A 13,141-nucleotide genomic window follows, 5' to 3' on the forward strand; every position below is an offset into this window, starting at 1 on the left:
ATTCAGGTCACATGCTCCAAAAAGTCCTATTTTATCAAACCGCTGACAAAATGTACCATCTCAAAGCCATTTTATACAACTTCTAAAACTCAGAATGAAACTCCTGCAACACAAGATTGTTCATGCTAATCGTATGTAGGAATGAATGCATATATATATATATATATATATATATATATATATATATATATATATATATATATCTATATATATATCTATATATATATATGTACATATATGATTTTCACAATAAGAAATAAAACAGCCCTAGTATTGTTTTTTTTGTTTGTATTGTGACCTCTTACTGCCAAATAATCATATTGCATATATTACAAATGAAGTTCAGTCAGGAAGACTCTCTTTACACTCTTTACACTGCTTTTCATTCATAGTCTCTCTCTCCCTGTGATTGCTCTTATCAGCTGATTGTGGGCGTTCACTTTAAATGAACCAACCAGGTTCTGCACAGTTTCTTTAAGCCAATCACATCGTTGCATCATCGGCTTGGAGCGACTCCCTTCATCACCACCACCAGCGTCCGGACATCACTACCCCTCTAGTATCCTACTTCAGGATGGAGTCCGAGACTTCGCACTATTCAATTGTTATGCATGTGTAATACATTATTGTTAAATTCTAAGGAAGTCTCTCCTGGTTGAAATGATATTACTTTACTTGATGTAGTTTATTTCTAATCTGACGTTGGTGAGTGAGCTTCGGTTGACTTCCGCCACGGTTGTTTAGTTTCTATCGTATCTCTAATATTTGGACAGTGATCAATGAGTCAGATCGACCAGCTAATGTCCACAAAATGAGCTGCTATCTACAGCAAACAAACACTTTATTACTAAATACTGAAGCAAAACACGTTGAAGAATAAATCACATTAAAATAAGGGAGAATAATATATTATATTATAATAATATCAAGAATATTTTTGGGATCCCAAACAAAATGAAAGGTTTTTAAGAGACATGCAAATCACTGCTCAGACAACTTCTACAAGCGAGTCAGAGCTTATACAATCTTTCAGGAACAGGAAAATCAACTGGCAACAACGCACAGCAGATTTATCTCCTGTAATTTTATGAGGCGTGTCTCATCAAGCACTTACAAAATGTAGTTCTCTTTAATAATACATTTATGGGTTTTTTGTTGGTAATGATGTTTTCATAGCTCATTGCTAAACCTGAAAAACGGTCTCATACGTTGACACAAGTCTCTTTTCTCCTCACTTCTCCACTTGTTGCTGCAGGTTACTTTACATTGAGCAAATACCCAACAAAGAAGACGGGCCTAGTTTCCCGTTTTAAAAGGGTTTACGTATTTTAGAATCTATTTAATGCTTTTAATGCCATATTTTTCATATGCTTGATAAATTTACAATTTTTTTTTAACATTTCAGAGAAATCTCAGCTGATGATTTGCCAGATTTTTTGCCGCTGTTTTGAATTTGACTATTTATAACTTCACATTGTATTACAGAAATGTTACTTTTACGTTTTCTATTTAGCTTCCATATGGACTGTACCAATAAAAATCCCAAATGGTTATATTTCTTTTGATGAAAAACAATACCTATTATAACCGATTTTCCATTACCCAAGTTATAAATCATTATATCACTATATAATAAGTTACATTACACTTAACAAAGGTATTCTAGATGTTATGGTGAATGTGGTGAAAATAATCCTTATAATAATCTAACAGCTAAGTCTCGAAATGGTTGAACCCTCTTTTTTATGTTGGTGAAAGCCAATAATTATCCTCCATTCAGGGCTCAGCATCTACTGAGCATTGTGTGGTGAGTGTATAGCAGTGTATGTGGTTGTGTAATGCTGACTGTGTGATGAAAGCACACCTTACGCAAATGAATAGCATCTAAAGCTGCCCTTCCACAAACTGGCAACGAGCCTGCAGCAGTGACACAGCAGTTTGAAGAAATCAGTTGTGGTTTATGTACTCTGGGATGTCAATCATTGATACATTAAACACCCAGACAGAGCAATATTTCAATAAGAACCAACTATATATTGCATATATTACAAATGAAGTTCAGTCAGGAAGACTCTCTTTACACACTGGCTATTTTACCAACAAAAATAAATTTAATTTAATTGAATACTGTTAAGCTGTTTTGTTATTGACTCCAGTTTAACGCATCCATTTTTGAAAACTGTACATATTTTTTTTTATAGTGTATATATATATATATATATACATATATATATACACACACATATATATATATACACACTATAAAAAAATATGTACAGTTATATATATGTATATATATATATATTTATATTTACAAACTAGAACCATATATTTATTTACAAACAAGAAAAGGCTTCAAAGAAAAAAAAAGTACGCTCACTTTAAGTGAAAGACTGCAAATCACAGAGTCTTAAAGTCCCTCAATCGATTTAAATTGCAATGCCAGCCAAGCGTCTTGGTTAAGGCCAGAAGTAATAGTATCTGTAATCAACCAACACGCATTTTAACATGAATGGATGTCTAAAACTGGACATTGCGCAGATGAAGCCCCATTTTTGCCGTGCCCTCAAAAATTCCCACAATGGAACACAAAAAAGTAGTGTCCATGGCATGTACACTACTTCCTGCAGGATCAGGTCAGTTTTATTTATAAGTGTGTGAGAGAGAGAGAGAGAGAGAGAGAGAGAGAGAGAGAGAGAGAGAGAGAGAGAGAGAGAGAGATACAGAAAGCTCTTTTATAGACGTGAAAACAACCGCCTGTGAAGACGCACAATTTAGATGTTTCACGAGTGACGTAAATCTCAGTTAATGCTTACTCACTAAGCAAACTACTGAGTGTGTGTTGTAACAGAGGACATGTGGACACCAGGTGTAGATGGGGTCTAGAAGCCCTGCGTAACCAAACAGGTGTTTTCAATTATTTATGTGATTACACATCTTCTTATGATGCTCTGGATTTTACAGTGCAGACTGGGAAGCACCTTTGTTAGACAAAAGGCAGAAGACAATAACGTTGTGTGAAACTATGCTGAGAATATTCATGGATCGCTAAAGTTTATTTATCAAAGACTGAATGCTGTAAGTTGTCCAACCCTAACAGGTGCAGCAAAACTAACAGGAGAGTCAGGGAGATGTCAATCAAGCGCAACATGTGCTCGCCCACACACAGTGGTGCAGGTCCGTGCTGAAACTCACCTGGGAGGGCGGAGTCAGCATTCATATAAAAACTGTGCCAGTTGTGACCAACAAAGGATAACAAAACAAACTTTTCTACAGCTAAACAGAGGGCAAGGAAGCTTATTAAGTACACAAGTTCTCTAGATATCGCACTCGTGAGCTTGTGACGTGCTGTCGTCTAGTAGCTTTTACCAAATAATATATCACAAATATCGAATAAGTTTCTTGTCTATGAATCTGACAAAAACCTCTAATGAGACGCAGCTTGTGAATCTAACCGGCTACAAGCAGCAGAAGCAGCAGCAGCAGTAAACTGCATTTGCATTGACAGCCTAATTGAGCGTGGGAGGTGTCAGCCGCTTCTTGCGACCTTGCAGAATTTGGTGCATCTCTACCCTGATCTTCAGTGTATAGGTGAAAACCTATGTGGGCGGCTGAGCAAGGCGTGTACATGTGGATTTGCCGATTTCAGAAGATTTTTTGATTGTGTAATCTAATGTTATATTAACAGTGTGTGTATGTGTGTGTGTGTGTGTGTGTGCACAATGGGGTGTTGTGTAATCACCAAATAACGATTATAACATTTGCTTATATATATATTGTAAGCTGACAATGTATCATAATGATGTTCTGTATTATTTCTTTACTGCGTGCTTATGAAGCATTTCAGTAACTGCTTTCATTTCAATCTTATTGCACTTTGAAGGTGATTGAGCGAGCGATGGGACGAAACATACGATGCAAGTCGAAGATCACGGAGGAAGCAAATGGCAACAAATAAGGCAGTATTTTACATCGCTGCATATGTTACCACCACACCAGAGACTAAATTAGCAGCAGGTTGGTGAAGATGTGTCTGCTGTTCTCAGGGGGGCATCGGAGGCAGACGAGTTGGTCTGCATATTTATAGTGAGCGTAAATGGAGGGTAATTCGTGTCTGAAGACAAAACACCTAAATGCACAGAAGCTTTGACCTCTCTTATGATCGTGCAGCTAAGCTTTTTGATTCACATGCAAGTTTAACTTCTAGATAAACATTTTCAAGCACATCATACATTCTGCGATTGTACACTCATCGTTCCAAAAGGTGTGTGAGACAGAATCACCATCTTACCGTTGTGTGACATGCCGACATTGAGGCACTTCTGGAAGCGACAGTACTGACATTTGTTGCGGGACTTCTTGTGAATGCGACAGTGAAGGTCACAGTGATCATACACCAACTTTAACCTGATAGTGCGTCTGAAGAAACCCTAGGAGAGAGGAACAGAGACAATAAGGTCAGATGAGCCTAAAATATCCCCCCTTTTTTACATCACTAGATCTAAATCTACTAAATGTAACTATTTTCTTTGAGAAAAGTGAAAAGAATAGGACTGAGAGACTTTTTGTGTTGCCAAATAAGACAATAGAAGTATGATAGGCCATAAAGTAAAGAAACAAATATGTTCCTAGTCCTGTATGTGCCTTAAAAATACAGAAAAAAACCATCATCAGTATTCTAGGTGAGACGTGAAAGGAGAAGGTCGAACAATTAATTGAAGAGATCCACTTTTACATTTTATACTTCAATTTTCATCATCTGATTAAAGTTTGTTGTTGGTGGAGTAGATCCACAGAGCATCTATTTACTGATGCAGATTAGATACCTGATTCTTTCTAATCTGAGGAAGTCAATCATACTGCCCACGACTGTGTCTAAAAGCAGATAGCGTTTCAGGGTGGATTTATGCTTTGATGTTTTCAACCTTAGGACCAAAGGAGCAACAAGACGTTCGCTTATCTCAGCTAGTAAGTATGGAGCCGCGGCCAAACTGCCAACACACACTCCTACGTGCAGTCACAGGTTTGTTGATGGCTTGTGGTGTTTGTCTAAGCTGACTAAGAAAAATGATGGAAAGATGAATTGAAAAGAAAGAAAAAGAAAAACCTGAAGGCTGTAAGTGCTACGAGGAGAATCGTATCGACTGGTTTTGTAAGCATACAAATCCACATGTGGACGTCTACTATGTGAAGGCTGGTGTGTTTGGCATCTGCATTCTTTCATCCACAGATGTTCCTTTTTTAATCGTAGGTTATTTAAAGAAGGAGGAAGTTAAAGGGGGTCAAGGCTCCACCTCAATAAAGAATGTTTTCTGCTTTGAAACAATTAGGTGTTTGCCTGCTTGGCTGACCCCCTCTTCTGCTGAGTCTCCCCTGAGTCTTGAGCAGAACAATGACTGCTGTGCCTTACCATCACTCAGCCGCTGAAGGTACAGTGAGATATATACAGACATATATATATATATATATATACATATACTGTATATATATATATATATATATATATATATATATATATATATATATATATATATATATATATATATATATATATATATGTGTGTGTGTGTGTACAAGATTTCACAGGCAAGGTCTATAATTATTCCAGATAAATTGGTATAAAAAACGACTTAAAATGTGCTGTGTATCTATCACCCATATATATATATATATCAACCTGAAACTTTGGGTTTCTTTGGCTGGCAAGTACTGCATTTATGGCAGCTGGTTGGTTGGTGCTTGTAAAGATAGAGTTCAAATAAACCACAGTGCTCATGTTCATGGTAACAAAGAAACACGCCCCTGAGGTGTAACCGTGTGGCTCACTGATGTGTTTTTAACGTTTTTTGGAGGAATAAGATATACCAAGCTACATAGCTAGCTACATAGGCAGTACTTGTTAGTAAGATCAATACGTTGTTGATTTTGGTCTTTTCATGGTATTTGTTGACAATGAGGAAAAGCAAAGAGAATATCACCTCCTATGTTTTATCTGTGTTTTCAAAAGGTTGATTACTTTCTAATATGAAGTCATCTAATAGGACAAAATATATCTATTAAAAGTCTTCGGTTTAGGGTGAGCTTTTCTTACACTTCAGAAAGGACGATAGATACGCGGCACATTTTAAGTAGTTTTTTATACCAATTTATCTAGAATCATTTCAGACCTGTGAAATCTTCTTGGAACCAAAAACACAAACAAAGTACTGCAGCTGTTACTGAAAATCCTGCCTTTGAAGGACAATGTCACAATTTAAAGCTCCTCTTCTTATAATGTCTCAGTGTTTCAAAGAAAAACGAAATGTGTGAAACTTCCCCCACACTCTATTAGTTATTTATACTCTCTATACTGACTGAAAAACAGACAGAGTTTGAGGGGCTGGGTGTGCATCTGTAGAATCACAAGTCTTTGTTGAGCCCTTGCAGAGTGGAACAAGTATGGGGCTTGTGGTTAAAGTGACAGACATCAAAAAGATGAAAAAATGCATAATAGAATTATTTATTCCACAAACTTGTTTCACCTGCGAGTGACACATTGTGACAGAAAAAGAAAGACTGGCAGAGAAACAAAACTCAACAGCTCGCAGTAGAAGTTAGCGTTACCATTTCCTGACATGACTCTCGGGTGGTATGACTGTCTGGTTTTTTTTCTTGACTTTTTGAGAGCAGCAATCATTTTATGATATGCATCTCTCCAAGTAATTGGTGACCAGAATTTAAAAAAAAAGCCAAGTCACTTTCATTAATCTGCAGATTATTTGATAATTTAATCTAAAATCTTAAACACTGGTTATATGTCCCCAGTTTGTCTATACATCTTATTTTCATCTTTACTCATGATACTCTTTCAGTCCTACCTTACAGCCCTCACAGGCATGGACGCCATAGTGAAACCCTGAAGCTTTGTCTCCGCACACACGGCACTCGATGTTTAGCGCTGCTGGCGACGTATCGTCCTGGAGCTTGGAGAACACGGGATTGTCAGAGTACTGTGGAGGCGACTCCGGCTCCAGCTTGATCAAATCTGATAGCAAAAACATCATCAGGCAGGAACAACAGGACACCAAGTAGGCAGACAGATAGAACAACTAAAACTTTCCTCTTTTATACACAGGTTTAATCTCTTTTTATCCTCTTATGTTCATCCTAATGTCAACTCTAACAGGCTATAATCACTATTCTCATGTTTTAAGCACAAAGTGCAAATCAATATCTTTACCGACTATTCTAAATGTGGCACCTTTGATGTATTTTTCACATTTCTTAAGCCAGGACTCGAGCAAATGATTGAAATTCATTTCTACTTCCTGTGGTTGAATTTTGCTGCCAAGCTGAATTCAGCATTAATAAACCAAACAGGCAGAGCTGGTTATCCCCTTACATAGACCGGACTTACTGTACGTGTCTGGCTCCGTTCTGTAGCTGTGCATGTTTGTGTAGTCCATGTTGGTCAGTTGGTCTTCGTTCTGCGGCGGACTGGGGTCGTAGGCCATGCCGGCAGAGGAGATGGAGGATACAAGCGGGGGAGACAGGGAGGACGGAATGGAGGCGGAGGAGATGGAGGCGTAGTCCAACGTGGACAAATGCTTCATGTCGAGGGAGTGGGAGCTGTCGTCCAGCTCCGACAGCTCCACGGCGTTCAGGCTGAACCCGACAGGCCAGGCTAGGAGCTGCTGGGTGTCCACCATGTCTACTGTGGAGAGAGATGAAGCAGTGACACAACAGCTGACGCAACATCCTTTGTTGACTGTACGTGGCCTTGTTAAAAAGAAAACACCAGAAGAACCAGAGAGAGGAGAGGAAGAGGGAAAAGTCGGAGAGAGAGAGAGAGAGCGAGAGAGAGAGGATGAGATAAAACATAAACAGAAAACAGTGGAAAGGGAGAAAGAAAGATGACAATGAAAATATACATGCTGCGTTGCGCATAGTGTTAATGATTAAATACGTCCGTTCAGAAAAGCCCCAACATAACAAAGCACACACACACACACACACACACTCCAGGAGTACCCCCGGCCCTGCAGTCTGTCTGTTATCTGGTAAACAAGGAGGCAGATTGTGTCACAGTGAGAACAAGACGAACTCTGGCACTGAGGAGCGTCTCTTCGGCTCAAAACACTGTCTTCCTCTGTTGCTGTTTGGGTGACTCGCCGTGTGATTGCCCAACCAAAGGACACGGAGAGCAGGACTGTTTGAGCCTCCGTCTGTCTGGGGCCAAGGATGTGGCACGGACTGCAACTTCTGAGTGTGGAGATGTGTGACTGATTTATAATTAGGAACTGTGGTGGCAAGGATAATGCCAACATCAGAGCTTGTTTCAACCTCCAGGGCTTTTTTTCTTGTTTGTAAATCTTTAAAAACAGATCACAAAGTTATAGTTTGACTTGAAAAAAGCAAAAATTATTATATACAGTATATATATATATATATATATATATATATATATATATATATATATATATATATATATATACACAAGAGGACAACAAAAACAGTGAATGCAGGCCAGCTAACATCATGTAGTCAGTGTATGGGATTCAAGGATTTTTTTTTTTTTATTATGTATACCAGCGGTATACTTAACCCTTTAAAACCCACTCAAACACATCATGTGAATTACATTCTATGCAGACGATGCTCTTCTCTTAATTTGGTCATTCCAAACATGTAGATGTAGAAAAATTCCACTTTTTTCTTGATGTGAAGCTAATATCTGACTTGTAAGTTTTCTGTCATGAGACTTCCTGTTTGAATAAAGAGTTAAATAACTAGTGTGGGCGTTAAAGGGTTAAATAGACTCTGCTACTTATGAAAAATGAAAAAATTGACCTGTACAATGTATTTAAAAAAAACACTTAATCACCACTCAAAACACAAATGTTTGTTGGTAGAAATAAACGATGGCTCTTCAGTCATTCTCATACAGTATCTAACTCAGAAATTATTGGAAGAAGTGAGCCATGATGGTCAAAGTCCAGTCAACAGAGGTTACTACAGTCCACACGAAAGCAAAGCACATTCACTGCTTTATAGTCAGGGGGAAGTTTGTAGAGGGATGTATTTAATCATTAAAGTGGCTTTTCTAAACTACAGGCATAACAGCTATAAGTAATTGTTTGAATTGGTCTTCTATGACAAGAACATTATTTAAATATATTTAATATAAGAAACGCAGGCCAGACAAAAAAATACTATTTTTCGGTGTAACACTAAATCCCAGCTGTTCTTTAAAGTCCCACTGTAACATAAGTTGGAGTGTTTAGCTGCTGCACTGTGACGTATTCCAGAGTGAAGCAAAATATTTGAGATCTGAGTAGTTACCAGAGGGATTTAAATGAAATCCTCTGCATTTGATTGGATCACTAAAACTGAATATCAATACTGGAAACTATTACATTTTCCCATGCTTTCTTTTTTCTCTCTTTTTTGAGAGGAATTCTGACCTTGACGTAAACTAAAGAAAACTAGCAACAGTTTATAAATAATCAGTAGAGTAAAAGGTCTGTGCCCTAAACCACCTGGCCCGCCAAACAACCTTTTGTAAGTTTTAAAATAAACCTCCTCTAATCAACCTTGAGCCTCTGATTTGGGAAAAAAAGAAGGTAACAAAGAATGCAATGTATTATGCAACAGTGCAACACTAAAATAGCAATACTCGGATGGCACAGCAGCACCAGGTATAGAAATGGCTTGAAATGGTTCCAAATTACTTGACAAAACATCCCCGTGCAGCAAACATCCTCTTCTCTCAATCACTTATTGTTTCCTTTTTACTTGTTTGGACTGTGGCAGCAAAAAATCAGCGGGTGATCCACTTAAAATTCACATGGATTGTGACATTGTTTCAGAGCGAGAGAAAGAAAGTGTGTGTGTGTGTGTGTGTGTGTGTGTGTGTATGTGTGTGTGTCCGTCCGCAGGCTGTAGCTCCACTGTCTCTGGAAGCTGCGGCGGGGGAAAATGCTGACTATTAATAACCAGAGAAACCTGGATATTTGGCCAGATAATTGTTGGCCAGTTGCCAGCCAAATCCAAACCTAAAATAGATGGAGCATTGGAGTGACTTGTGTCCTTGTTGGCATCCAGTTAGCATATGGATACAGGAATAGTGGGAGAAAGAGCTCTAGAGATCAGAGTGAGAGAGATAAAGTGAAAGGGGTGACAGAGAGCGAGTCCTCAGACCACTACAAGAAGTCAAACTGCACCCTAGAGGCTTCAAGAAAAGCCCCTACTGTTAGGAAATGCATGCTCTGTACTCAACATCATAAACACAACCGTGAAAGTAAAAAAGGAAGGCGTCCGCAGCCAAGCAGTTAAGGTGCTTAAATCATGTCGTAACTGAAGATAAAAACAAGTTTGTACTGTTACTTCTCCAGTGTTCGTGGAAAGACTGCGCGAGAAAATCCACTGCATTCAACATGTTGGTATCTGTGAGCGCTGTGTGGGCAAACACCATGTCAGACATTATAAAGGGTGACAGATGATTAGTATGGTTTATGCGGTGTGTATTCTGTTTGCAAAGATGTGGGTGGGTGTGTGTGTGTGTGTGTGAGCACGTGCGTGACAATTATGCCGGTGTTTCCTGCCAGTTCTCTGATTTCCACATGTCAGAACTTGTCTTCCCGGTACGAGTACAGCGTTTAGGAGTGTTTTTTATCAGCTATTGCCTCAGACGTGACATAATAACAAAAGGCCAACGGCAAACTGGCAAGCTACTGTACTGACAAGGTGGATTGGTACTGTGTGTGTGTGTGTGCCAAAACAGCATCAACCTTCTAAGGATATCTAACGACATTGATTAAGGCGGAGTGAATGAACAAAAGCAAGAACTGAACCACAACAGCTGGATCCTTAAAGAACATTATAACGCCGTAATGTCAGCTTCATAGGAGGGAATGATGCACTTCTCCCAGTCTGAAAGCAGCAGTTCAGGAAAAAAAAAGAAAGAGGTGAAACCAAGAGGTCAAACGGAGAGATGTGAAATCTCTCCTTCAGGGACAAAGTTGCAAAACGAATGAAATGTTTTTTAACTTTCATATTTCTTCACATCAGCAACGACTCGGTCCAAAACGGACCGAAGCACAAGCTGCGGATCAGATTACCGCACAGACAGCGTCGAAAGTACCTTTTTGTACCTTTGATAATGGACTGTTATGGAATTTAATGAATGAGCTTTATTTTTACTATTGATAAAATAGAAAAAACCCAAAGAAGGAAAACAAAAAGACTAAAGAAATAAAAAAAAAAAAACGAATAAGCCCTGCAGACAAAAAATATCCAGCATCATCATAAAAGTGTCCTCCTACACAGTAAGTCACTCAACAGTCAAGCAAAGAAAATGTACAAGGCGAGGAGTTTAGGACACAGCAGAAGTCAACACAGAAGCCGGTCGGGTGGTAAACGGGGAAACAAAAGGCAAAACCTGCCCAGCTGCATTCAGAGGCATTAACACTCTTATCTTCTGTGTTTGAATAAAAACAGAGCTCCCTCTCTTTGGGTGAGAACTACACCACCAATGTCACGTCACACACTCACTCTATCAGAGCCACTGTTGGGAAACGTATTTAGTTAGAAGTTATTTTGGTCGCGATACATGAGACCTCTATAATTGGATACAATATATACAAATGGATACATGTTTATGATGGTGTTGGCATACTATGGCTTTTTCATACATCGTAAAGTGAAGTATATTGGAAGCGAATATAACCATGTGCATCCAAAATGACATGTTGCGTGAGTTTGTCCCCTTTTTAATTTTTCCCCCCTGTACATGAAGCCATATGTGTCATCACATTTGTCCTGTGTGTGTGTCTATGTATGTGTGTGTGACACACAGAGACAGGGAGCTAGTGCACAGAGCTCTGTTACTTCCTGACCTCTTCATGTAAAACAGCATGTGGTTCAGTGTCAGTGACTAAAGCGAAGATCTGCCTGCCTGCACGTCTGCCTCGCAGTTTCTCTGAAAGGACAAAGTGGGCTTGATATTTGCCTAATTTGTCCTGCACATGAAACTGTGGAATACAGTGCAATGCCCACATGTTGTGATAATGCTGTGTTTTATTTGTAAGTAACTGATTTTTTTACCAAGCAGAAGCTTCGGTGTGTCTACAGGCTGCCTGCCTCACTCTTCAGGAAATTGGCTTTTTTCTTCTTTTTTTCTGTCTCTGTGGTGCTGTGAAGTCACTTTGGGCAGAATTACATGAAAGGGCCTTCCCCTTCTGCATCTACATGATCAAACAGGAGAGTAATGGAAAAGCAAGTGCACACAAAGTTTAGGTCTGGACTGCCCTCTCGACCAAAACGAGAGTCTCCTCGCGTCTGAAAGTCCCACTTGCACCCTTGGTACTGAATTCACTCATGAGACTTCAAAGCTTGGCACGGTTAGAAATAAGAAACCATAATCTCTGTCTGCTTGGCACTGATCCGAGTGAAACAGCACCCACACTCTGACTTCTATTTGACTTTTTTTGTCAAATTTTGTGTTTCAACTTCTAGAGCTAGGAAAGTGTAGCACTGATAAAACTCAGGTCAACCTGAGGTCAGATTGAGGGGGAGGCAACACTTCTTACAAAATGGGCACAAATTGAAGAAACTGTGCTTTTCTGCCTTTTAAAAAGCAAAGCCACATATTTTAAGCCCACACAGGTTTGAATTATTATGCAGCTGAGGAGATTCTTTAATCTTAAATTATCACCATTTCACTTTTATGGAAACCTCTTTGTTTCAAAAGAGGACCTGGTTCCTGCATTAACACAACAACACACACAAGAACCCAAAGTAAAAGACAGAAGACTATCTGAAGAATATGGAGACGCCTCATGTGACCTAAATACAGATATTTGCTCATTTGGGAAAAGCGAAAGAATATCAATGAAATGCAAGATTTTCAGCTCACTGGGGCTACCAACCAAACGTCACGAAAATCTTGCACACAAACCCAAGCAAGCTTACGAGGCAAAGAACTTTCCGAGAGAAAACATACTCGATATCAAAAGAAAACCGGTTGACCTACAGTATCTCACTGATAAGCACAGATGCTCCCAAGAGACTAAAAGTGGAAATCGACTCACCACACACCACGCTATAGAGGCTCCAATGTATTCAGCGCAGCTATCTGACAGCCTAAAGCCCTTATCAGATG

General features: G+C 39.1%; 1 protein-coding gene across 1 annotated transcript in view; it reads right to left on the bottom strand.

Moving 5' to 3' along the window:
* The window catches only part of pparg (peroxisome proliferator-activated receptor gamma), a 28,113-nt gene that overhangs the window by 6,401 nt on the left and 8,571 nt on the right, over positions 1-13,141 (bottom strand). Inside the window, exons 2-4 of the mRNA XM_068712300.1 lie at positions 7,397-7,693; positions 6,858-7,024; positions 4,292-4,430 (exon numbers count right to left, since the gene is read on the bottom strand). Coding sequence (XP_068568401.1) covers positions 4,292-4,430; positions 6,858-7,024; positions 7,397-7,693 — 603 coding nt within the window. The remainder of the gene's footprint in view (positions 1-4,291; positions 4,431-6,857; positions 7,025-7,396; positions 7,694-13,141) is intronic.

The sequence above is a fragment of the Cebidichthys violaceus genome, unplaced genomic scaffold (genome assembly GCF_023349555.1).
Source record: "Cebidichthys violaceus isolate CVI_PGR_0920_01 unplaced genomic scaffold, fCebVio1.0.p SCAF_17, whole genome shotgun sequence".
Classification (NCBI taxonomy): domain Eukaryota; kingdom Metazoa; phylum Chordata; class Actinopteri; order Perciformes; family Stichaeidae; genus Cebidichthys; species Cebidichthys violaceus.